This window comes from Pieris rapae, chromosome 6 (genome assembly GCF_905147795.1).
Source record: "Pieris rapae chromosome 6, ilPieRapa1.1, whole genome shotgun sequence".
Taxonomy (NCBI): Eukaryota; Metazoa; Arthropoda; class Insecta; order Lepidoptera; family Pieridae; genus Pieris; species Pieris rapae.
Genome location: NC_059514.1, coordinates 10,936,159 through 10,961,957, shown reverse-complemented (window position 1 = coordinate 10,961,957; position 25,799 = coordinate 10,936,159). Strand labels below are relative to the sequence as shown.

The 25,799-nt window shown below is 36.8% G+C and overlaps 7 protein-coding genes across 7 annotated transcripts; all 7 read right to left on the bottom strand.

The window, feature by feature from the left end:
* Nucleotides 1-1,019: 1,019 nt before the first annotated feature.
* LOC110991671 lies at nucleotides 1,020-2,000 on the bottom strand. The gene is made up of 3 exons (XM_022257133.2): nucleotides 1,897-2,000; nucleotides 1,582-1,785; nucleotides 1,020-1,486 (listed from the first exon to the last, which is right to left on the bottom strand). Exons 1-3 carry the CDS (start codon nucleotides 1,906-1,908, stop codon nucleotides 1,337-1,339), a joined length of 366 nt encoding a protein of 121 aa, XP_022112825.2. The 5' UTR covers nucleotides 1,909-2,000; the 3' UTR covers nucleotides 1,020-1,336.
* A 2,443-nt stretch (nucleotides 2,001-4,443) lies between these two features.
* LOC110991666 (probable peroxisomal membrane protein PEX13) lies at nucleotides 4,444-5,506 on the bottom strand. The gene is made up of 2 exons (XM_022257126.2): nucleotides 5,371-5,506; nucleotides 4,444-5,065 (listed from the first exon to the last, which is right to left on the bottom strand). Exons 1-2 carry the CDS (start codon nucleotides 5,380-5,382, stop codon nucleotides 4,538-4,540), a joined length of 540 nt encoding a protein of 179 aa, XP_022112818.1. The 5' UTR covers nucleotides 5,383-5,506; the 3' UTR covers nucleotides 4,444-4,537.
* Nucleotides 5,507-7,866: 2,360 nt separating this feature from the next.
* LOC110991672 lies at nucleotides 7,867-8,765 on the bottom strand. The gene is made up of 2 exons (XM_022257134.2): nucleotides 8,660-8,765; nucleotides 7,867-8,598 (listed from the first exon to the last, which is right to left on the bottom strand). The coding sequence occupies exons 1-2, from the start codon at nucleotides 8,741-8,743 to the stop codon at nucleotides 7,930-7,932; spliced, it is 753 nt and encodes a 250-aa protein (XP_022112826.2). The 5' UTR covers nucleotides 8,744-8,765; the 3' UTR covers nucleotides 7,867-7,929.
* A 1,545-nt stretch (nucleotides 8,766-10,310) lies between these two features.
* On the bottom strand, nucleotides 10,311-11,672 carry LOC110991670. The gene is made up of 3 exons (XM_022257132.2): nucleotides 11,596-11,672; nucleotides 11,230-11,427; nucleotides 10,311-10,875 (listed from the first exon to the last, which is right to left on the bottom strand). The coding sequence occupies exons 1-3, from the start codon at nucleotides 11,605-11,607 to the stop codon at nucleotides 10,408-10,410; spliced, it is 678 nt and encodes a 225-aa protein (XP_022112824.2). The 5' UTR covers nucleotides 11,608-11,672; the 3' UTR covers nucleotides 10,311-10,407.
* Nucleotides 11,673-14,777: 3,105 nt separating this feature from the next.
* On the bottom strand, nucleotides 14,778-15,627 carry LOC110991683 (neuropeptide-like protein 28). The gene is made up of 2 exons (XM_022257147.2): nucleotides 15,548-15,627; nucleotides 14,778-15,193 (listed from the first exon to the last, which is right to left on the bottom strand). Exons 1-2 carry the CDS (start codon nucleotides 15,557-15,559, stop codon nucleotides 14,879-14,881), a joined length of 327 nt encoding a protein of 108 aa, XP_022112839.1. The 5' UTR covers nucleotides 15,560-15,627; the 3' UTR covers nucleotides 14,778-14,878.
* Nucleotides 15,628-17,286: 1,659 nt separating this feature from the next.
* On the bottom strand, nucleotides 17,287-19,898 carry LOC110991690 (proline-rich extensin-like protein EPR1). The gene is made up of 2 exons (XM_022257155.2): nucleotides 19,820-19,898; nucleotides 17,287-19,226 (listed from the first exon to the last, which is right to left on the bottom strand). The coding sequence occupies exons 1-2, from the start codon at nucleotides 19,832-19,834 to the stop codon at nucleotides 17,613-17,615; spliced, it is 1,629 nt and encodes a 542-aa protein (XP_022112847.2). The 5' UTR covers nucleotides 19,835-19,898; the 3' UTR covers nucleotides 17,287-17,612.
* A 2,624-nt stretch (nucleotides 19,899-22,522) lies between these two features.
* LOC110991634 (nucleolar protein dao-5-like) lies at nucleotides 22,523-24,496 on the bottom strand. The gene has a single exon (XM_022257078.2). It carries the CDS (start codon nucleotides 24,494-24,496, stop codon nucleotides 22,523-22,525), a length of 1,974 nt encoding a protein of 657 aa, XP_022112770.2.
* Nucleotides 24,497-25,799: the final 1,303 nt, after the last annotated feature.

Below are 25,799 nucleotides of genomic sequence, written 5' to 3'. Positions count from 1 at the left end.
ACCGTATGAGGGTAGTTTCGAAAGAAGCGCCCTATGCCAAACCCTATCAAAGGCCTTAGCTATATCCAAACTTGCGGCCAATGCTTCTCCCTTACTTTCCACAGCTTCGGCCCACCTATGAGTCAGATAGGCAAGAAGATCACCAGCCGAGCGACCTTACACCACTTCTCAGTTAGATGACTAACTCTGTCACAAATAAGGCGCTCTTGTTTAACAATAATCTCCTAATAGGGGAGTCATATACCCCTAACTCGATCTTGTGTTTGTTTTTTACGAAATTTAATCGCATAATGTTGCGACAGTTTGTTTGGTCGCGAATTTGTAACGTGCCAGTGATGCCACCTTGATCTGAATCAAACATGTGAGCAAATAAATCACCTATTTATTAACGCAATCGGAGATTATAATAACCCTACGTAATTGGGAACTTATATCTATGATAGATATTATGTAAGATTTACATACTAATATATTTTATAATATATGCAAATCAATTAATGGTATAGGTAGGGAGGTGGGAAAATATTTTCATGTAACTTTGTGTATGTAATTAGGGATTGAGACATATATTATTAATTAACAAACCAGTATACAGTATTTAAATTTTCTTAACCTACAAAGTAAATAAATAGTAAATAAATCAGTGGCGCTACAACCTCTTTAGGTCTTGGCCTCAGATTTCTGAGTCTGTTTCATGATCATTTTTAAATCTAATAGGCAAGTAGGTGTTCAGCCTCCAGTGCTGAACACGTCGTTGACTTTTTGGGTCTAAGATATGTCGGTTCACGATGTTTTCCTTCACTGTTCGAGCAAATGAAATAAAATACGTACATAGAAAGAAATTCTATTGGTGCACAGCCGGGGATCGAACCTACGACCTCACTTATGAGAGTCGCACGCTGAAGCTACTAGGCCAACACTGCTCCAGCAAAGTAATAATAGAAATAATAAAAATGTAAATCAAGCAAATTTAAAAAGTTTGGTTCCTGATTATTATTTCCAATAAGAATCCGTTTAAATAGATAAATAATTATTGCTTTTATTAGATCTATTATTCTAGCATAACATGAGAGCGCCTTTATTGTGACAGGATAAGTAATCTAATTGAGAAATGGTGACATAAGGGATTTAACAATAATGTAGTAAAAGAAAACAAGTTATTAAAAAAATTGTGTATTCTTAAAATAAGTAAGTTTTCCAAGCAAAGTCCGTCGGAAGCAGCGAGGCTAGTCCAAATGAAGTCGAATTAGGTTTAAATTTGATTCGCTTCGCTTTAATTCAAGGTTGATGGCACTTAATTAACTACGTAGACTAATGTTGACTAGAGACTGGCAGATCACCACCATCCGGAAGAGTAAGAGGAACCCAGGGAGTAGTGGGAAGAACCCAAGTGGTAGTGTGGCTCCTCAACGATCTTGTTCACTCTCACGATTTCTGGCACTGACACGACTTTAGGGACGGAGACGATCTTCTTTACTTCGACCACCTTTGAAAGATAAGCAAATGCACGAAATGTTGTAAATATCATTCAGTTATTTAAATTTGATTAAAGTGAAGAGAATTTGTGTCAAAGATACTCACTCGCGGTACCTCCACCACTTTGTTGACGGAGATGATCCTAGCGGCAGGCGCGCTCTGAATGATGGGGGCACTATGCAAATGCACGGAGTCAAAGCTGTGTCCGAAATCCAGGGAGTGATGCAGGTCTCCGTGAAGGAAGCCGCGTTTGTCGCGCTTTCCCTCGGGCGCGGCCAAGACGGCAGCGGCGAAGAAAACCACACACATCTGCGTAAGTTCAAACAAAATAAATCAATAATGTTTTACCGGTTCAATATTATTTTAAAGTTTATTTGAAAATATTTTTTTATTTAAATTTTTTATTTTAAATTTACTTACATAAGCCTTCATGTTGATTTGTCGGTTTGTCTATTAGGAGATGAGAGGAACGGAGGACACAGTGATGTGATACAGTTGTGGCGTGAGCGCAAGTGTTTTATACTTACGGCGCCTCGGTGTCGTAATCCGCAATAGGAGAGCCTAGAGGCCTCCGCCCGCCCGACATTGCGTTACTTCTTTTTCATTAAATAAAGGAAAGCTACGAGTATTTTAAGCGTTTTGTCTCACTTTAATTATAAAAGATTTCTGAAGATTACTAAACCATGTTATGGCTTCAGATTCAACCTCTGGCGTGATATTGGTTTTCTACTGGTCTTGTGTCTTGTTGTCGCATGTATTGATACGATTGAAAACGGGTTGCGACCAAGATGATTCCAAAGACTCGATCATGAGTCTTAGTTCAACATAATTGCGTTTATTTCGCATGCAGCTGCATGGTTGTCATTATTATTATTAGTATACATTCAGTTTAATCAGTTTATCAACAAACACTGCTGACATATCGCATGTGGACGGTAAAATTCCGGAACTGCCGTTTGTCCACTACCTGTCGGATGTGAATGTGCCATTCTTATAATCAGTGGAGCGTCGCATTCAATATGTTTGTGAATGACAATCACTCTACTAATAAAGTATAATAATGTATTGTAAACCTAAATCATCTCTCATAGCTAATATAACAAAATCGGAAAATTCTACCGATTGGTGTAATAAACAAACATTTAGCAACTCTAGTTGTAATTGTAGCTGCTGGCCACTGCGTGAGGTAATTGTGGACATGTGATAGCTGCCAACTGAACGACCGACAGCCGCTGTGTACGACGGTAAAGCCTACTTTCCAATGGCGTCTGCGCGATAACTATTAATGGAAGCGTTAAAAAGTTGCGTTAATAATCGGTTATGATATATACCATGCAGCAGCTTGTTATGTTGTATGGTGACTTATAAGATGTTTATACATTTGTATCACCGGTGTAGATGTGTACGGGAGTATCCATTACATGTAAATCACAGTGTTATTAAACTTATATAATTTTTAAAAACTTACTTTTATAAAATATAAACATTATTTTCGTGATAAATAGCTCACAATATAACTTGTTAGCAAAGCTAGCAGTGCGCGCACGGTGTACGACAAAGATCTACATTTTATGTGCAATCAGTAATAATAAATCTTAAAACTAGTTTTTTTTGCGAGATATTTACATAATAGTGTAAAAGTAATAATTTAATTCAATGTTACTAAAAGTTAAGTTTTGTGTTTAAATTTGCTAATCAATTGCACATTATTTAGCGGCCACGACATTATATACTGAAATTTACTTCTAATGTGCTTGGTTAATTAATCATTTGGTGAAGTTTTTTTATTTCTGTGGCTTCTTTCTGATTGCTCAATTTGCTGTTTTGATAAACTATCTTCCTGCAATACTGTCTCCTACTACAATAACTTGTATCAGTACAAGCATAAACAAAGGGCAATGATAAGCTTGAAACATCTATTTCCCGTATCACTTTCAATATAAGTTTTAGGTTATAAATTAAATATTTAATGTGTGAAGTTCAGTTTTGTAGAAACTACATTTTAATTAAGCAATCTTATTAAAAATTACGCATCACGGATAGCCTTCAGCTCCGAGTATTGCTCAACTGCAACTAATCGAATGATTTTTTTGTAATTAATATATTACTATATCAGTTATATCACCTACTACGTACAATTTCGTTGCTTATCGTGCCGTTGACTTAGGTATGAAAATAAGTTTTACCTAGAAATACGGTTCTCGATATATCTAAGTATATTTTATACATATATATCTTTTTAAAATCTAGAAAGATAATACAAAATTAGAATAATGAAAACTAAAAAAAATATTTAATAACTTTTCAGGATTTGTAAGTGTCGAACGTTGCAAACATTCTTTCTTTAATACCTCTGTGTATTCTAATAATATGTTAAAAGGATGTAGTAGAAGTAGAAGGTTATATTATAGTCTTCACCTAATAGGTACCAAGACACAACAAATGGAGTATATAACCATAAAAGAACAAAAGAAAAGGTCATTGAGAGAGCACGAATTATTGTGAATTCGAAATTAGTAAGCGACGGGCGTAAAAGTCTCTTGTTTTGCATATTGAAGAGTTTAATGTGCGAACAGCTGTTGACTATCGAAATCACCAAAATTTACATTTTGTTCAACTATAATGTGAACAGTATTAGTATGTTATTCTAATAAGAATAGCCAATATGCTAATATTGTATAAGCAAACGAGTTTTTAAAATTTAATATGTATATATTTTTTATCATAATAAAAATCATAAATCACATTTATATAAAATGATAAAAAATAAACACTATTTTGGAAATTGCATTTAGCAGGAAGACCACCCATTTGACATCCTCTGTCCTCATTTGTTTTACTGTTATCCTGTTTTGTGTTATTGTATTGTAAAAAAAATGTTATTGTTATTGTTTTCGAAATTAAAGAATGCGAAGTTATGTTTAGGTGATGTGTATCTTTTCAAATGTAGCAAATAAAAGTCTTGAGTATATTAAAAAAGTATAATAACAAAAGAACAAACAATACAGCAAAATATAGAAAGTAAATATAGCTAAATAGATTACAGAACACTTAAACTAGATCACCACCATCCATTTGAGTAGCTGGAACCATGTCCGGAGTATCCAGAGCCATAGCCGTAGCTAGAACCATACCCAGATCCGTATCCTGAACCGTATCCAGATCCGTATCCTGAACCGTATCCAGATCCGTATCCAGAACCGTATCCAGAACTGTATCCAGAACCATAGCCGCTGACGGAGTGACTTGGCGCAGCGACCACTTTGTTAACGGAGACAACTTGAGGCACTGATACCACTTTGGGTACGCTGACAACCTGTGGTACATTAACTACGCGGTGGGTATTAACAACTTTGTTTACGGTGACGAGACGTGCGGCGGGCGCAACATGCCCGGCTGAGTATCCACTCAGACCGCTGTAGCCCCCGTAACCACTGAGCCCTCCGTAGTTGCCATAGCTTCCGTGGCTGCCTAATGAGCCGTAACCACTCCATCCACCACTGGAACCGCTCCACCCGCTGCTGAGGTAGCTGCGCTTATCGCGAACGTCTCCGGCGACGGCGCAAGCGATGACGGCCAACAAAGCGATCTGTAAAGGCATTTGTTACTTCTGGAAAGTTCGCTTCACGAGTATTCATCATTCGATTAATAAAATATGAACGCACAAAGCGTGAACGCCAAATTTGCCGATATTTTACATCAGGCATTTTTTGTTTTTTTTAACCAAGTTTATAATGATTCGATAATAAGGCAACAATTATCATATTTCATTAATTTATCGTCAAAATCGAGAAATAATATTTGTAATTTTTTTATACTGTTTGATTAAAACATGGAAGATTTTATTAAAAAAAAAACAAGAAAAAAATCTACTTAATTAAAGGCTTTACTTACAAAGGCTTTCATGATGTCTGAATGTAGGTAGTTGTCGTAAGCTGTTGGTGGACGATGTGTGAAAAGCAACGGAGTTCAGACGTAAATATAGTCTGCAAAACGGCGCTGACGCAACTGCGTCCTCGCACTACAATCATTAAATAATTCCGTTATATTTATTTATCCTTGTTTAAGTATTTTAGCATTTTATAATATTTACATGTTACGAATTGAGAAAGGTTGCATAGCGAAGGATTTTTAATAACAGAGTTACGATATCATTGCCGTGTAATGGATTACTTTAGTCAGTCTCATATTTTGAAGAATTCTTTACACTTAAAATAAGCAATTATTGTAACATGAAACATTTTACCCATCTCTTGGATGTGTTATAAAACAACAAAGTTCCTAAGAAATCCCGATAAAAGATGTTTTTGAAAATCTGACTGTAATTGTCAGGTTTGTAATCAAACAAAGTCGTTTATACGGTTTATAATAACCGCCTAGCAATTGCAAAATGGCTTGGGAGTTCTTTTTAACAAGTGATACCATTAAGTATACTTAATTGTAACTTAGGGTTATGTTCCTACAAAGTTTAGTTTTAGTAACTAAGTATACTACAGTTTAGTTGTAAGATTTCCTGAGATGAAGTTGAAGGCGATAGACATACATTTGGGTTTGCCTCGTGGGTGACTAGTTTCCTCCTCTATAGATGATAACCTCGCGGTGCGTTTAATTCTGTAGATTGGGCAAAAACTGGATGTCCTTTCGATACAATTTAGCGTTTTACGAAACATTGTTCTTAAATTTTGTTTGTAATCAGAACACTTGATATAAAAAGTGGATCGTTACATTCACTTGAGTACTATTTGTCAATCAGCTTTAAAATAAAATATGTATGTTAAATCAATTAATAATTCAATCAATAATTATCAATCAATTGCATTTGTTTATGTAATGCTGTTGTCTATGACTTAAATTAGAGCATTTCTGTTAACTATACATATGGATTGAAAGAATTAGTGTCCTTATTTGTCGCTGAACTAGGGTTGAACTATTATTTAACAACGAAAATACTTTGCATCAAAATGGTTAAAAAAAACAATTATTTCAATATAATATAGATTGTTTGATTGTAAAGTTAAGCAATAATGGTCTCATAGTATCCAGAAACTGAATTTAGGGTTAGGCTTATTTATTTGTGTCATTAAGTATAAATTATAAAGCTGCAAGCGAACGAAAGTAGTATAAGAGCGAATTAACGTAATTTTTAACGTACTTCGTGTTTGTCTTATAAGTTATCATATTGAATTTAATTTTATGTATTAATATAGTAAGTTAGCTATATTAATAGCTATTGAATTGTGCTTATTCATTAATGATTCAGGGATTGTGAAAAATGTTGACTTACTACCTGGTCCAGCCATAAGTTTTGTTTTGTTACAAATTGAAAATACTTTTCTTTTTTAATGAAGTAATGTTACTAAAATTTATAAAATATATAAAGTCCTAGCAAAAAACTAAAATAACTAGGTAATCGTTCATAACTAAAATCATATAAATGTATATAGGCATATCAGTTTATGATTGTGTATCTGAATGACCAGAGTTTGTGTTTATTCTTGTTTACATGCGACTTATAAAAAAGGAACTACAAAGTGAATGGTGGGGCCTAAAACTCAGTATTTTCACGCCAAAGTCCGAGCTCGCTGAAGGCCGCGCCTCGCGCTTAATAAGGGTAGTCGTACACGAACGGCTACTCCGTTAATTTGTGACCATTTTCACCTCCGGGTTAAGCGTATTATTTATTATATTTCACAAACAAAGATCATAAAAATATATAATTTAATATATTAGAGAAATTTTTAATTGGTTTTAGACAATTAAAACTAAAAAAATCGTTTTTATTTCTTTTCCTTTACCGATCTGCAATTAACCTCTTGGCTATTATCAGATTTATGACATTGTTAAGATGATTTCAAGGCAATTAGGTATTGCAAATCCAATGATTTGTTAATTGTGTGACAGGTGAATTTACCCAAATTAGGACAAACACATGATACAAATTCATGTACATATAATAACAATTTGAAAAGCTGTGCCGACCCTATAACATACGGACTCGACCACCGATTATTATATGTATATAATTTGACACCAATTCACCTCATGCGACAAAAAAACGCTTACGTTTTAGAAAACATTTTTATAGTCATGGTAAATTTGATTTGAGGTTCAAAACATGGGGGTATATTAACGCAGACATTGATGCAGTTAATGTCTGCGTTTTGCGAATGTGAAGTATCAAATAGTCACGAAGAAAGTTTTATGGGATTAGCTCTAAATACAACAGTCAAATCACATACCGATTATACACTTGATTCAGACCGAACTCAAATAACAAAATGCTATGTTCTATTTTTTTTATTATGCTGAAAGGTAGGCGCAGACTTAATTATATTAGACAGACTTTCAGAGAGTGCAGTAATCAATGTCTTTTTTAAATAAAAATTCCAATTCGTATACAATCATCTATTTGAAATAACTTATAATATATTGTAAATAATTAAACTTATAAGATTACCACCCTCCACTGTTGTAGCTGGCCGCATATCCGGAGCCGAGTGAGGCCTTGCACTTGGAGCAGCCAGAAGAAACAGGTACCACTTTCTTTATTTGGATCACTTTTGGTACGCTAATTATTTTCTCCACGTTGATTACTTGAGGGACGGTCACAACCTTTTTCACGTTTACCACCTTGTTGACGGTCACCACGCGAGTAGCGGGTGCCGAATGCACAGGAGCGTAGCTCTGCGCATAACTAATCGAGGGAGAAGCGAAGTTAATAGGTGGTGACGCGTAATTGATGGCGGGAGAATAGCTAGATGATGGCGCCGGGTAGCTAACCAACGGAGCCCCATAATTGACAGCTGGTTTGTCATAGCTGACAACAGGCAAAGAAGAGCCAAAATTAGAAAGGGAGCCGTAGCCAGCTGAAGACACGTAGCTACTTGAATGGATGGGTGCGTAATTAGAAGCGTGACTAATAGGCACGGAAAAACCTAAAGCTGGTGCAGCGTAGGTTTCGGAATCGGCTGAATAGTTTGGAATGGGGGCTGTGTAACTAGTAGATGGCGCGGGATAACTATAGCCTTCGGAGTCGTGTGAATGTCCGTGTAAGAATCCGCGCTTCTCGCGCACGTTTCCTGCATAGCACAGAGCCGAACTGGCCACGACCAAAATGCAAATCTGAAAACAAAATACACGTTATTATCCATAAATACTTAACAAATTAATAAAGCTAACTTACAAAAGAGTTCATGGTGTCAAGAGTGCCTGTGGTCCGCTCGCAATGGTTTATCACGGGGCCCTCGAGCCATATATAGCCAGGCATTGTGACATCGTCCTCCGAAGCAGTGAGCTTCTCCATAGATACATAATTTATTTCAAATTTCATAAGACCTCTTATTTATTCATATGAACTAAAATATTATATTGACTAAATGATAATGACGATACATGCTAAACACACGCTTGCTTCATCGTAGAACAGCCGTCACCATAGATCAATTTGGAAACAAATTATCAGTCAGATAAATAAAATACCATATAATGTATAGCACGGTCACTTAATGTTGTCAAATGCTGCAATATAATTAAATTACCTTTACCTATTTTTGATACGTTAATTTTAATTATAGAGAGTTCATTGCCAGTTCTTTTCTTCCGTCCTACTCCCTTGATTTGAGAACTGATAGTAAATGTAAAATTAGAAGCATTTAATGTAGAGTTCTTTATTGACGTTCATAATGTACATTGAGTTACCTAGATGATAAATGATTTTGATTGATTTTGAGAGTTTTTTTCCACTTTGATTACTTGAGGGACGGTCCACCAACACACATTCACATCGTCTCAATTCATTGATTTCTTATACAATCCAGTTAAGTTATGCGTGTTATGTTCATACTAACATAATTTTGTTTTTACCTTGTGAGTGTGACATTTAAGATATTACATTGAATTTTATAATAACCTTGAAATTATTAAATAGATTCAGCAGCGTGTGATATTATTTTTTATTTAAATGCTGGGATATGTATTAACGATGAGCTTTTTGATCATGGGATCTTATTATAACGTATTTTGACCATTTTCATATATCTACATCGAGGCGTAATAAATACAATTATTGTGTTTACATACTCTAAAGTCGGTTGTAAGTAAGGGACACTAACAGGTCTGGAGTAACCCAGTAAGACGGTAAGAGCAATAATTGCTAAAATTCATTATTAATACATGTGTATAGAAATCTCATATATAATATCATGAATTGATAAAAACCAGTAATGTTTATTAGTTAACAATAAATAATTCAATCAGCAGTTTCATAATTATAAATTCAGTTTAATAAAAGTAATTTTATAAGTAGTCCAAGTGAAATATTACATTAATATGTCTGACGCTCATCCATCTTTAGATATATTTTACGAGGGACGACCAACATGGTGTAGTGGTTGCAGCTCCTTACAAACATTGTGTAAAAAAAACTTGGCGATTAAAAAGAGTGGCGGAGAGTTTATTGCCCGTTCTTCTCTTCCGTTCTACGCCCTTGATTTGAGAACTGGCAGTAAATGTAAAATTAAATTCATTCAATATTTATTTTTTTTGACGTTCATCCAGTGCGATGAGGTGGTCAGAATCCCATTCAAATACTGAGATGCTACTGACTAACCTCATATTATTCTCAAGCATTGACCATTTCTTATCAGTTATTCTAATAGTCTGTGCGTATTTAAGTTGTTAGACCTGCGTGGTCTGAAGGAATCTAAAAATGTTGTTTACTTTAAAATAACAATCAATGTAGAAAACTGCTTATCGAAGTTGTAGTTCGATTTACGAGGTCTTCTGTGGTATTGATTATAAGTGCGTTGGGTTCTACTATAAATCGAAACAATACAGGAGGTACACTCTAATTTATTTTTCATTCTTATACATTCGATTATAGTAGTACATTATTTTCATTACAATCTAAATACAATATCGGCTTAAAAAGATTTAGCACCAGGGCTCCACACGTTGGTAGCTTCCATAATTGTGAGGAACATAACTCTGGATGGGCTGCACCTGTCTGTATTCTTGGACGGGCCTGTACAGCTGAATGGGCTGTTGGACAGGTGTGTACTGCTGTGTGGGAGCGTATTGTTGAACATGTGTGTACTGCCGTATGGGAGTGTGCTGTTGGACAGGGGTGTACTGGTGTGTGGGAGTGTATTGTTGAACAGAGGAGTACTGCCGAGTGGGGGTGTACTGTTGTGGCGAACTGTACTGATTACTGGAAGTGTATTGTTGAATGGGACTGTACTGTTGCTCTGAATTGTATAGCTGGATAGGTCTGTATTGTTGTGTATATTGAATGTTTTGTACTGCAGGCAACTGCTCGGTGTAAATTGGCTCTTGAACCGCGTATTGGGGTCTCGAGTATACTTTATTCTGGTTCAGGGGTATCACAGGAGGCGCTTGCCACTGTAAAATAATTAAATAAGTTCTCTTATGATCATTGTAAAAAATATGTCTCTTCTTTCTTTTTGTCTCTCTGAAAATCTCATAAATAGTGCTTGAGTCAGACGCTTCAAGCGTTTTAGCAAATGAACTAGGTATCAAACCGGCCTAGAAATATTTTTGTTATTAAGAGAAAAATAAATCTTATTTACCCGTTGGTATTTCCAATACATCTAAGTAATTTATATGCAAACGAGATGTTAAAACTGGACCTACAAGTGTATGAATGTAGATGTTTTAAAAGGCTTAGGTGAAGAATGAATAATTTTTTGCAAAACGTGTTTCGCGATTTTTAGTAATGAGTAAAAATATTCTTACCGTGGGAGTAGGCTGTACATTGTATTGTTGATGCTGTGGCTGGTAGGTCTTTTGTTCTAGTGACGTGGATTCATACTGCGTCTGCTGCAGCGAGCTGCTCTGAAGAGAGGTAGACTGCAGTAGACCTGGTTCGTAGTGGCGTTTGGAGCGCGCGGGCGACGCCGCCACCACCGCCGTGTACAGCGCAAAGATAGCAATCTAAAGATTTCATGTTTCTTAACAATTTTACAATATCCTACATGTATTGCATAATTTGAATATATTTATTTATATTTTAACAAAATTGGTTTAAATTTATGTAGATGTAGATGTAAAAATTAAAAGTAGAGAAAAATATTGCCTTATGAACATCTATTAGCAACTTACCGCAAATTTCATTTTGCCAAGTGATAAAGTGTCGACGCTAACCGTTTGACCTGACCGAAGATAATGAGGTGAGGACTCTTAGCTACTTATATATATAGAGATAGAGCTTATAAAAATATATACATTTTAAGGAAACGAGTTATAACAAGTTTGGAATATTTTATATAAGATTTAATTAGACAAATATTATTTACACGTATAAACCTAAGGGTTAATGACCTCTGGCGTAGTGGAGGTTTTTGGGTTATAAATTTAGCTTTAGCAATGAAAAAACTAAAATTTTCAAGACCTGAACTGATTGTTTTATTTATAAAGATTATATTACATTATTGTTCAGTTAAGGGACTACCAAAAGGAACAATAATGTTGGGTATACCATGGCTGAAGACTATGCCCTAAGACTGCTGTAATGAAAAAAACAAATACACGAGGTATTTTGTATTATATATACGAAAACAAATATAATACACAATGCCTTCATAACAGCAGTATTACAGAAGGAATGTATTTTTTGTGAACTAAAATTACAATTACTTTAACATGAAATACTTTGTACACCACTACACTCTGAGATGATTTTCTCATTATTAATTATAATTTCTGTTTTATATTTATAATGTTATTTTGATTTTTATATTCAATTTCTACAGATGTGTTAGGGTATACTCTAATCTGAATGGCCTACATGCAATTGATAATAAAAAATAAAATATGAATAAAGCAGTAGTACATATTATGTAGGAATTTCATAATGAACGTTTTCTCAGAATTAAGGGTTTTTCGAACAAAGACCACGTCAAAGTCACGTCGATCTTTTCGTAAGCTTTCTGTTTGGCTACGTGGCGAGCCATGACCATATGGGCTAATAATGGTATTTATCATTAAAGTTTATATTTATTTACTTATTAAGGAACCTAAACAGATACATCTCTAAACAATAAAAAAAATAAAAGTAAAACATGTCATAAATACATTGGACATATCCACAAAAAGTTTATCTGATAAAAACTGACAACAAAGCAAAACAAAACATAACAGCACAAAATTTATAAATTAGGATTACAAACATATATATAGTAAGTAACTATAATAAATAAGAAAGATACAACTCGTAGGATATTAATAGTTTTAAAATATTATGAAATGAAGCAGTAGAGGAGTGCCTAAAAGGGGTCTATATTTATGGCAGAATTCAAAGTATCCACAATCCACATCCTGTGAAGAGGCTCACGGAACCCAATGTCTGGGAGTCGAAAGGTTAAAGGTTAAAATTGTGTTATCTCAAAGTCAAAGTCAAAAATAATTAATTCCTATAGGTAACATAATGTACACTTATGAACGTCAAAAAAAGAAAAGAAATATAAAATGATTCTAATTTTACATTTACTGCCAGTTCTCAAATCAAGGGCGTAGAACGGAAGAGAAGAACTGGCAATAAACTCTCCGCCACTCTTTTTAATCGCCAAGTTATTTTTTTACACAATGTTTGTAAGGAGCTGCAACCATTACACCATGTTCCATTTGACATCTTGAATAATAAAGAATATTAAAATAAATTAAATCTCTATGGATAAATTATATTTACATACTTTAAGCATACATAAAACCCTTTTTATTCAATTTGTCTACAAAATGTGAACTTTTAATTTAAAGGATAAATAAAATATGTTGTTTTGTGGTATATTCGATTTTATTACCAATAAGGTTTTTGCGATAGGAAATTTATACCGATTTCGCGGTTTTGTAAGTTTAATGACCGACTAACGACATTCCATAATCGTCGAGTCTCAAACACTTATGATAAATGTTATGTGAAAAAAACACATAATGACTTTACTGTTGCTCATGATAAACCAATTTATATATTATGATTATTATTATTAATTTTGTAAAACTGTAATAATTTCCGCAACAACATAGATTTAGAAGTTAGTCGACATTATAATAGATCAAAGAGCCGCCAGCTACCTCGTACAAATAATTAGTCTAGCTATTCAAAGTGGGAAAGCTGCCAGTATCTTCGGAACCTTGCCTGAGGAAGAAGTAGTAATAAAATATTTTAAGGTTATTTTTTTTTAAATATTGATTTACGTTAGCAATATGTATATACAAATTAATATTTACTTAAGGCATCATTTATATAAATACATATATGAATATATTTTTAGAATTTAACTTTTCTTAAGTTATCTTTGTTGGAAAATTTATATAAATTTTTGCTATTTAATTAGTCCGCGTCTGTGCGAAGGTATTGCAAGTTCTGTTTATGCAGTGATCATATAATATTATGGGTAAAAGTTCCTTTACTTTGGCTCTGTTTTATATATTTAATCATTTATAATATGTGGCAATAATGTGATCTGCTAGAACCATTATGTACTTTAAGTCAAGGAACCAAGTTAAAGGTTTCAGGGTTAAAGATCCGAATTATTTGATATCCAAGTCAACAGCCGATTTTTTATTCAATAGCCGTTCATTAAATATTTACATCCACACAAATCTTTAAGCAAGGGTAGGTATTTGATATACTTTAAAATTTAATACTATACATAACGACTGCAAGGAAATGTATTGAACAAATTTTACAGTTAACCTATGTTAAATCTAATAACAGCTTATTTTGCAATTTAGGGCCTAACGTATAAAGTGTTGCGTATAACTACTACGCAATAAATTTGTATAATATGTAGCGCAGGAAGCTGTTTGGTTAACCAACACACTGACAACTACTTTTATGGCAACATTACTAGAACTACAATTATGAACTAGTCTCATTCACCAAAAGAGTATTTTATAAACTTGCTCAGTAAATTTATTAAACCTTACAAAAAGATTATAGGATATGTAAGGAACGGAAGGTGTCGCAAACAGCTAAATGTTTACTTCCTCTTGTGAAACATAGGCCATGCGCGCGTCGGCCGAACGCCTTGTTTCACATTCATTTACATGTTACAAATACGCACTATTTTTACACTACTTTATACCACTGGATTTATACCACTAATTAGAAATTTGAATAAGTCTTTTGTGTTACAACTTCAATGAAAATAGTATTAAAATAATTTAACTATGATTAGCCTTTTGTATTGCTCTTAGTGATTATGTAAAGCCTGATACACCGGGTATTGATTCTATTAAAAAACTAAACTTGAGACATCTAAAAAAGAAATGACAGTTCATGTTCACAATGTTATAATTTATTCATTTCTCACACAAAACTAATTTGGCACTGGAATACTCTAATGAAGACTCGCCGGTGCGAGGTTGTCGAGGGGTTTAGGCCCTAATGCCACCCGTGACCTAATCCCAGTAAGGGAGCGCCCAATCCATGGCCGTAGAATCCATGGTCCAACACTGGAGCAGCTATTCCATGACTGATTATGGGTGCGGGAATGGCGACGCTATGGCTGACGATGGGCGAAGCGGCGATGGCGTGTCCTCCATACAGGCCTAATCCATGGCCTCCGTAGAGACCTAAACCGTGACCTCCGTAAAGTCCCAGACCATGTCCGCCATAACCCAGCCCTAGCAGTCCACGCTTCTCTTTCTTCTCCTCAGCGCCGAAGACCGCTACGGCGGCTAACAAGAGAACGATCACCTGCAAAATAGGATAGTTAAATTCAAGAAGGTTTTCAAACATGCTATCCTTTTTACAAACTCATATAAATTCGCCCATAGCTAGCCTCTTGGCACTGATGATGGTACAGATGATGCTTAAGCTTCCCTTTGCTAATTTATTTATTGAACAACCGACGACAGGCTAAAGTCAATAGTAATTGGATGTATGAATATTTATTCTATATCTAATAATGAAAATGTGGATATTAGAAAAATTAAAAAAAAAATTATATCATATAAAAAATAAATTTCACTTTTATGTATGTACTTTGTTCTGTTCAAGAGTGAACGAGTTATTTAGTCATCACAGATTTTAGAATAAAATTTTACTCACGATAGCCTTCATGTTAAAGTTTAGTATTTGTAACTCAGCAAATGTTGCAGAATGCAGGTGCAGTGTTTGCGGCGGCGGCCCTCTAGACTTATATACGCGCCCTCACAACCCCTCTAACTGAATTATCTCAGCGGTCACTGATCTAGACTTTCTGATTTCATGGGGATTACTCAATCACCTAAATACCGGTGAACTATAATTTGTCAACGTTACATACGTTAAAAGTACATAATTATAATTCGTAAGTCTTTCGGAACTCGGTTGCCTACTACTACTACTACTGCACTAGTTACAGCTCTTGGGAATTGATAACATTTTGTGTATTTACCACCAGTAAATCACCACCTTTCTCCAATACGGAAGAAGACAAATCTAAGCGTAAGGCAAACTAGATCCAGAAGATAAACCACGTCTTATATGAAAATTGTATTCGATTTTACAACAAACTCCCAAATGAAATTACAAACTCATCACTGAAAATATTCAATACTCTCGTTAAACGTAAATTAATAAATAAACCTTTTTATAAATTTGATGATTATTTAAATGGTCTTAATTTTTTGGATTGATTTGCTCCAGTTTAAATATATACGATTAAAAAAAGTGATGAAGAGTTTCTTGCCAGTTCTTCTTGCCCGCTCTATTCTTATACTTGACTTGCGAACTGGTAGTAAATGTCAATTTAGAATCAATGTAACATATTTTCTGTTGAGGTTTATATTTGTACTTGAATGAATAAATTTATTTTAACAACTACCTTAGTCAGTACTGTGAAATTTTACAAGCAATCTTAATAAAATTAGTACCATATAAGTTTAGCAGTAAGTTACACTTACCACAAAGACTTAATTTTTATGTAACACGGGCATTTCTCATAAAAGTTGAGGACGTCTAGGAGTCGATAACTTTAACAAATTATTCAAACATTAACTTTATCGATAAGAACTTTATTTTTCTTTTTTTATAGACTTCATAATTCTTACAGTTTTGAGTAATGTTGGTTATATGTTATTGATGCGGATCTCTTCTACGTAGTTTAACTCGTAATTACAGTACGAAAAGCAGAAACGCGTAACTGTGCTAAAGGCGGGTGTGATCTCTATCGGAATCGATGTCATACAGCATGTTCCCGCATTCGCCACAGATCCATTCAAGCTCCAACGGCAGTTGCCACAGCTCACGAAAGGTATAAGACCCGTTACGACACCGAGGGTGATCTACTGGCCTCACGTAGCAGGTGTCCAGAAGATTGTGCTCCCGCTCTAGCTCGCGGAGGACTTTCAAAATTCTTACAACAAGACTGGTGCGAAACGCCCATGGCACAGTTAAACATTCGAGCACTCGCTTTGAGATTGTTACAGTGGTCGCTATGTGATGATCGAGTTTAGCGCGTCTAACTAAAGTTCTCGCTAATAACGTTTCACTTGTAATGTATAAACTATGCATTGCACACATGATAATAATAATAATAATGATTATAATTACAATTGTCACAGCAGTCTTAACACATCCATACTTTTATCAAGTGAAAGTATTTAAAGACCAACTCATTTAACCATAATTAATTGTATGTTAATGGCTTTAAAATGAACTGGCTATTAAATAAGTATACTAATCAGGTAAATACCATAATTTGAGATTGATTACTTTGTTCGTATGGGAAGGAAGGTTTTTGTTTCAGTTCTATGTATGTTCTATGTTGTCAACAAAAAATATACTATTTGTTAACATTATTTATTTATTTCACAATAAATATACTTAGGGCTAAATTAATATTTTATAGAAATAAAAAGGCAATATTTTAGTCTCGCAAAAACAAAAAACTTAATCTCTTAACTATCCGTTACGCTATATATATGTTTCTTTGTACAAACTCTGTTCCTTCTTTGTATAAAATCGCTGTAATCTCAAATGCTCAAAAATGTTCCAATATCACATGCTTTCGACGAGGTAGTGACGAGATAGAACCACTTACATATAAGTTAAATGCTATAAACAAATGACTCTTCGACATCGCCACCGTTGAGACACTCAATTTCATGCGATATCTAGAGACCTAGACTTATTACTGAAAGTGATCTAACGGCCTGTCGATAGGTGGTTGAAGAGACAGAGGTATATGGTTGTGGTACTGCTGAGTGTCATCGTCTCCGCTGCGCCCTTCCGGCTGAGGCACACCGTACTCAGGTCTGGGATGCTGTCCGATCTCTTCGCCTTGTTGAAAGTCATGTCCTTGTTGTGCGAAATCATGACCTGCCTGGGAAAAATCGTAACCTTGCTGAGAAAAATCATATCCATGCTGGGTCAAATCATGACCTTGCTGATGTAAGTCATGACCATGATGGGAAAAATCGTGGGCCTGCTGTATGAAATCTTGTCCTTGGTTTGCGTTTGGTTGGGCGTAGTCATGGATCTGAGGCAGTCCATATTCCTGCTGTAGGTGATGTTGGTTGTGCAAACTTTGCTCGTATTGGGCTTGTTCAATCTGTTGTTGGATGTGCTGGTGAATCTGATTCTGGAAATCATGCTGCTCGTACACTTGTGTCCCTTGTTCCTGTACAAATTGATGAGCTTGCGCTACCACATCGTGATGTGAAGTTTCAGGGTTGGATAGAACTGGAGACCAACCATCATGTTCAACCGGTACTGAAGGCTGGGTTGGTTGCAAAGGTACAGGGGAATGAGAGATAGATTGGGTAGGTTGAATGTTAAATGTTGGATGTAGCAATGTTTCTTGGGTTGGGTGAACGTGAACGGCGGGATGTGGGACGTCATGACTATTATAAATCAGAGTAGGCGTCTGTTCGTACACGACGTTAGGATTTTGTTGTTCTGCAGGGCTTTCTTGGGGATAAGCTTGAGGTACAACGTGAAAATGCGGACTTTGTGATTGAACTACTTGATGAACTGAAGGTGCAGTAGGTATAGCTGGGATTTCAGGAATTGCAGAAATCGCAGGCGCCGGAAATAATGGAGCTTGGTAACTGTTAATTAACGGATATCGGGGATAAGTGGCAAAGTATGACGATTGAACTGCAGCACCTGGACGGATAACGTACTGCTGTTGTAGGGGAAATACTGGACGAGGAAGCGCGGACACAGTTAGAGGTATTGAAGCTGCAGAAAGAAGAGGTTTAAGTGTTTGAGGAAACACCAGCGGTGGTGGAGCAATTGGCGCAGGTGGAGCTGGCAGGACAGCAGTGGGGAGAGGATGTGCAACAGGGGCCGTGTGCACGACAGGGCTCACCGGAGCTACTGGGGCTGGCACCACGGGTACCACAGGCTTAGGTTCTACATGATGGTGGTGATGGTGAAAATGATGATCGGGTTTCACGTAATATTTGGTGTGAGGAAACCGTAGTGCATAATGTGGATGTGGTAGCCCCGTCACCTTGTGTCCTACACCTACCGGATACCGAGGAATCAGGGGATTTGTTAAGGGCACTTTAACTGACGCAATGGTTGCTGTGGGTGGGTAATTCACAACTAGTGGCTTGACTACGGAGTGAGTAACGAGGGGTATATCATGCCCCAACTTGAAGGGAGGCACGTGTGAAAGTATGCCTCTTTTGTGATATTTTCCGTTGCCCGCCAGATGATTGATCAGCTTTGCTTTGGCAGCCTTAACGTGTGCGACATCTGCGACGACGTTGCTGGCAATACACAGCACGACTGCGATCTGAAATGTTTTCACATATGAGTCACAGTTATGTTAGCTTGTATCTCACCTAAATTTAACAATTGTATTAACTTCCTATGGTGCGTAGTCACGATAACTAAATCGGTTTAATTTATCGTTCATCGCATTTATTATTAATTGGTTATCGCGTACCCCAAGTTGCCTGGATTTCGTTTTAGGCGTTTTATTTTGCTTGATACAAAAAGATAATAATTTGAATGTTTTTCTGAATTCAATATAAGTATATATATTTATATTTTAACTAGGTACTTTAAAAAGTTTTAAGTGGCCATGAACGTATTATCCACAGTCAAACATTAATTTGAGCATTGTTAAGTGTCGCAACCTTTATATAATTTAAGCGAAAGATGAACTTTGATGTATAGTCCTAATGAATACGGCAGATAAAATTGTTTTTTTTATATCACTGTTTTGTGTGAAATATTATTTATATATCTATTTCACAATAAACTAGATTTATCACTTAACACTTAACACTTCACTACCAACTACACACAAACACACATAATCCCGAGACATATGTAAGCAATAGGCACTGCACTAAGAGCACTGCATCCCGGTGAAATACTCACAGTGAATAGTTTCATGGTGATCGGCCGCCGACCGATCGGCGTAACTGTCTCCTAGCAACGGATTACATGTCGAGCCACCACCCATACTTATAACTTAAAATAATACCGATTAGTATGTAACAATCGTCCTATTTTCACTGGACGAGCCAGCATCGCTTCGCGGCTTTCGTTTCCTAAATACTGCATCCGAAACTAATTTACAGTAAACTAGACTTTGTTACAATAAGGGAAGGTTCATTTTAGTTATCACGGAATTAAGAAGTCAACGCGCGTAGCAGTTGTCGTCATTCGTGTAACAGGGGTGCGTGGACGCATACAAATCTATAACATACGTAATAGAGAAAATTGATCCAATACTGACAGGGTGGGATTCAAAAGGTGCGATCGAATAAAACGTGTAAGAGAAATTAACTTATTTTGCCAATGGATCAAGCCCTTCGGAAAGTGACTGGTCGTCGACGATTCGAATCGCTCTTCGTTGAATACGGTCAAGCGGAAGGAGCTGGTACTGGCGAGCTCTGGCCCAGGGGTGAGAACAGTACTCCATGTGGGGCCGACTTTGTGCTTTACACTTGTTGCAAGTGGAGGCCCGGGGTGAAGTCTCGCCTCGCTGAGCACACAAAGCTTCTTACAGGATAACTTAGAAATTACTTCCCTTTGAAATGACCGCGAAACTGAACATCATTCGATATATCAACGCCCAGTATCCCGATACTAGCTGAGGCTTTAAGGCGAGTGTCATCGAATAGAGGAGTAGCGACAAAGGTTTTTAGCTTGGAGTTAAATTGGACTAGATTAAGTCTACTCCACGTAGCAGAGTTTCGACTTCAGACACAAGTTTGTTCCAGTACTCATCGAAATCTACCCGAGAAATGCCCGGCCCCGGCTAGTTTAAAGAGTAGTGCTGACGTCCGCATAGCAATGAGTGTGGCTCAGTTGCAACATGTAAATGATATGCAGAATAAACAGGGTCGGGGATAGGACACAGCCTTGTTGGTCTATATGTGCATTGTACATACCTAATTAAATAATTAATATTATTGAAATAGTTATTAGGCAATTATGTGTGGGACAACTTCAACGAAACGAAGTCATTGATCTATAAGCCAATTGTAAACTCGACATCTGCGAAGTCGGTGGAAGGGATGTCTTATCTCTGTTGATTTTTTTATAATATCGTGCGAAACTCTAAATAACCTCAAAAAATCTGATCAATAACACATCCTTATTCAATTAAAATATTGAAGGCGAAACAGTCTAGTGTCTAGTCAGTGAAATTTTGTTTCAGTCGCGGGGTCATAGTAATTTTCACACAAATTTAATCAAAGATCGGATTACCGCTAACATACATAACATACGTGCAAACATAAACGGGCTGACTTTTCCACGTTATGTTACGAATAAGCGATCCATCTCAGTTGTAGTTTGTCATACAATATTTTACACATTTCAATAAAAATTGTTAATTAATAATTTCTTCTTTCTCTATATAGAGAGATAGAATCACTCTCTCCAATCTAAGAATATAATTTTCTTTGGAAGTGAGAGTCGAGTTCGTCCCTGTGTTTGCAGGACATCAAAATGCATGGCGTTACCAAATGGCGAGCACTTTCACTGGTACGCCATGCCTTTGCTCGTCATCTCTGTATAGCATGTAAGGTTAGGTAACTTAATGTTTATGGCGGTACCATAGTACCAATAAGAAACAAGTGAAAGTCAAATAGTCATCAGGATTATGCCCTTATACAAAGCCCCCTAAAACAAAGCCTTTGCTTGTTATTTGTGAGTTACATGTAACGACACGACCTTCAAACAATTTCTTAACAATATATAGATAAGATGTATTGTACTAAAATATGTACCTACGACTAATTACGACCAACATTGACTTTAAAAACGTTCCTGTAACTAAGCGCCCCTAGCTCTTTAGGGATACGCACGTTATCTTTATAGACGGCTTATTACATAAACATAGAATCGAATGCCACTAAAGGGTATTCTACTACGTGCCTGCGGCTTCGAAGTATAAGGTACGAATTCGTAAAAATACAACAAGTCAATTGGCTATACTCTAAAGTACCTTATTAAGCGTGAATTAGTGGTAGTCTCGATAGTATGAAGTCCCGTAATGTATGAACAAGTAACGCGCAGACACATTTCTGCGTTGGTTTCATTGATTACTTATCAGCCTGCGTTGCCTGTTTGTATGTACCGAAAGAATAAACTGCATTGATAATTTGGATTTATTACAGTTACGTGTGTTTGTTAAAGACATAATTTTACAAACAATGCGGCTATATGTTGTACAGCGCTGTGGAAGGTGTTGGAGATTTTCTGAATTCTAATGAAAAGGAAAATGGTTGTGTGCTGATTGTTACTGTTCATTATTCGGTATATTCCCGACGGGTGATTTCTATTTCATCTCGCACGGCCTTGACCGCCTTATCGCTCAGTCGTCGCCTTGTACAAATCAAATTTCACGCTCCAGCGGTCAGGTCGATGCCTCGCAAATGCAAATAATGAAATCGATTTGGTAAAATTTATTAAGAAACTTAACTACATTTCTCTATCTAAATATAAAAGTAATAAGAATAACAATAACATTTCTATTCACTAGATCACAAGGCATTTGTGTTTTAGGGAACACTCATTGTACTACTTTAAGAAGAGTTAATAAATAAAACTGCTTATGGCGGGTTTGAATTACAGAGTGGTGCTTCGGCGCGCTTTGTGAGGTCGCGGTCGGTCTACTCGAACGTTGTGGGCCCTTACGTACATGTTGTTGTACCCTGTCTCTCGGACTCGCGCATTAGGGCTCAACTTGTCCGTCTTTTCACTTTCATCGGCACGCTCAGTTTCCCCTGCCCGTTCCGATTCATCATCAGACCGTTCGTTGTCATCAGATCTCTCGGAATCATCAGATCTCTCACTTTCATCCTCATCTTTTCCGCTTGGTTTCTTTTCATTAATGCGTTCAGAATCCTCACGAAGCCGCTCATGGTCATCAAGAAAATGACCTTCGTCTTCAGCGTCCTCTAAGCGTGCTACATCCGCATCTCTGGTAGGAGGGGGCACTGTCAACGTTTTAAAGTGTTCCTCCTCTTCCGAAATAGGAATTTGTTTGCCATAATAGTCGTAGTCTCCCGCACTGTACTCTTTATTGTAAGTCGATCTCACTCGCCTGGATTTCTTTCGTCGTCGTTTGCGTTTTGGCGCCTCAGTTTGATCTATCTGAATGCTCTGTTCACTCTCAGCATCTTCCTCATATTCTCGAGGAGATTCTTCAAAATCGTTGTCATCACGATCCGGTTTCTCGGGTATTTCTCTATGTAGTTTTTTAGGACGTTTTTCTTTATAGATCGGTGGAACCCGTACTGTTATCGTATCAATCTGGTTGGGGTTATGTTCTGTAGGCGGCAACACTCGTGGCTTCAGTTTTCGTCGTGGATTTTGAGTCGTTGTGGTCACTTCACTCTCTTCTTCTAAGTCATTATCTGTAGGTGTAGTAATGCGTTTCGGTTTTGATCTATTTCGTTTTGGTTTTGGTAAATAATCGTCACTATCATTTATAGGTCGGTTACCTACGTCGCGGTCGCCAAAATGAACTCTTCTGTAGTCATTCGCGGATAATTTCTGATTTGATTTTGGTTTTTGCATCCAAAACTGGTCTACTGCCTTTCCAACATCACGTAGAGCACTTGAACGATCGCTAGAATCCTGAACATCTTCGTAGTCGTCGTATGAGTCTTGACGACCCTGCTGAGTAGTAGGCTCGTCATCCACATAAAAAAGATAGTCATCATCTGCAGCTTGTGCTCTGTTAATGTTTTGCGCATCTACAGTGTGTACTCTTTGGGCAACGCCATCTCGAAGTACAAAAGCATCTACGTAAACCCGTGGATTTCTGGGGGCGGGTGGAGGCAGTTTAGCTGCACGGGGTTGGATGACAATGGGATTGGCGGGAGTCTGCTCTGACAATACATCTTCGTCTGCAACACCTACTTCTTCGCCGACGGGAGAGGGCGTCGCTTGTGCTCGGTTAAAGTTAAAGTTGAGGCGAAAGTTTGTATTGATCGTTTCTAGATTGGAGTCAGCTTTTGGTTGTGGGGCAGGAGAACATGGGGCTGGTGTAGTGGGGTTAGCTTTAGGTGTTCCACAAGGGGGTGGGAGTGCTGGTGGTTTAGTAGGCTTGGGACGTGGTACTGCGGCTCGAGGCTTTGCACAGGGTGGCGGTGCTTTTGGTTGAGCCGGTGGTGGTCGCGCTCGACAGGGTGGAGGTGCCGCAGCCCGAGGAGATGCACATGGTGGCGCTGGAGGCGCCGTCGGTGCTGGTGCAGGCCCTGCTTGTGCAGGTGAGTCTATTCCTGGGATAGGCGCAAGAGGTGGCGGAAACTGAAAAGCTTGGGGTGGCTTACGGGCTACGTTATAGCCAAGTACATCTGCTAGACCGCGGAACACGATGTCGCTGAATGTTCGTTTTTTCCGTACGACCGGCTCATGATCCCCATCAGTTAACGTGTCGTTAGATGCACCGAGGTCTGTGTAGGTCGCGTGTAAGATCGTCTCGTTGAGAGCCTCCGATATAGCTCGCGTTTGGTTCGCAGTATCTGCGATGAGGAAAACATTGGCGGCCCGCGCGGCGGCGATCACCAGCAAAAGTAGCGGCATCCGCGGCATGACGCCGAGCTAGTGCAGCGCGGGACAACTTGCGCGCACTTTTGTGCACAACGTCGTTGCCTAAGGCCCGTTGCGGTTGACTGCTCCCGCCCTTCCCATTCAGCTCGAGACATTTCTCTATGTTTGTACATTTCTATGCGTATTTTTTGTACGAAATTGTTACTTGAATTTAGATTTCAACGTTTTCTGGTTACTACCTGTCAGCATATAGTAGGTAACTAATTAGTCAACATTTTTAAGCTCACTACTTATTCTTGAGGAATATATTCTCAAAGTTAAACCTAAATTATTTGAAATTAGATCAGTTTTAGTTCAAGGTTACATGTGAAACTACGATTATTGATTATAACTTTTTTTTCTAGACTGATCTGTGCTTGGCAATGAGCACATATAATTCAAGGTGTTTTGTTTACACGCCTATTTTACCCCTAGTTAAAAAAACAGTTATTAGTAAAACAGTCAATTTGATTGTTTCCAATTTTTTACAGGTAAAAATACAGAAAAATTCTCTGGCAAAATATCAATGGTAAAAATGCAACAACACCTGTATCGTGTCAGTCATATTATAAAACTGAAGTTAGTTTTAATATCATTAGCATACAATTTGGAACACAAAGTGCAAAGCATAATTTTGACAATGTGAAATTGTTTACATTGCTCTCAAAAAATTGCTCTCTCTTCGATTGTTAATCAAAAAAACTTACAGCTAAAATTAAATTTTGTGCAAAAAATGCAAGGGTTATGGATTCCAGACTTAATAAATGATGAGGAATTAAATCTGGAGGATACAACTGTACTTCTTGGAATCACCATAGATTCAACATTTCTCCGGTCTCCTCATATTAATGGATTGGCAAAAAGACTTAGTTCTGTAGCTTACTCAATTAAAAAGATTTGCTCACTCACTGATTTCGATACAGCTATACTTGTTTATTTTAGTTACTTTCACAGCTTAATGACGTATGGCTTATTATTATGGGGTCATGCTGCTGATGTCGAATCTATTTTCATACTGAAGAAGAAGGCTATTCGTGTAATCTATAATTAAAACTTTATTGAATCTCTGAGAGATAACTTCAAGGAAATTAATACACTTATATTTCCCTCGCAATATATTTATGAAAATATTACGTATGTATACAAAAATTGTGATAAGTTTACTAGAATTAAACTTAAAATACATACGCAAAATGTTTTACTGGGAACAAACGAGATAATTATTTTTGTGATAATCTTTCATCTCTGCCTTGTAATAAATTAAAAAAAATGTATAAAAAATACTGTGAAAAAAATAACCCCTTTT

Bases quoted from the DNA above. Each gene is read 5' to 3' on its own strand.
- LOC110991634 (XM_022257078.2), bottom strand. From the start codon at position 24,496: ATGCCGCGGATGCCGCTACTTTTGCTGGTGATCGCCGCCGCGCGGGCC.
- LOC110991672 (XM_022257134.2), bottom strand. From the start codon at position 8,743: ATGCCTGGCTATATATGGCTCGAGGGCCCCGTGATAAACCATTGCGAG. The intron at 8,599-8,659 runs GTAAGTTAGCTT...TTTTGTTTTCAG, and splicing joins TTGACACCATGAACTCTTTT to ATTTGCATTTTGGTCGTGGC.
- LOC110991671 (XM_022257133.2), bottom strand. The intron at 1,487-1,581 runs GTGAGTATCTTT...TATCTTTCAAAG, and splicing joins AAGTGGTGGAGGTACCGCGA to GTGGTCGAAGTAAAGAAGAT.
- LOC110991670 (XM_022257132.2), bottom strand. The intron at 10,876-11,229 runs GTAAGAATATTT...ATTATTTTACAG, and splicing joins ATGTACAGCCTACTCCCACG to TGGCAAGCGCCTCCTGTGAT.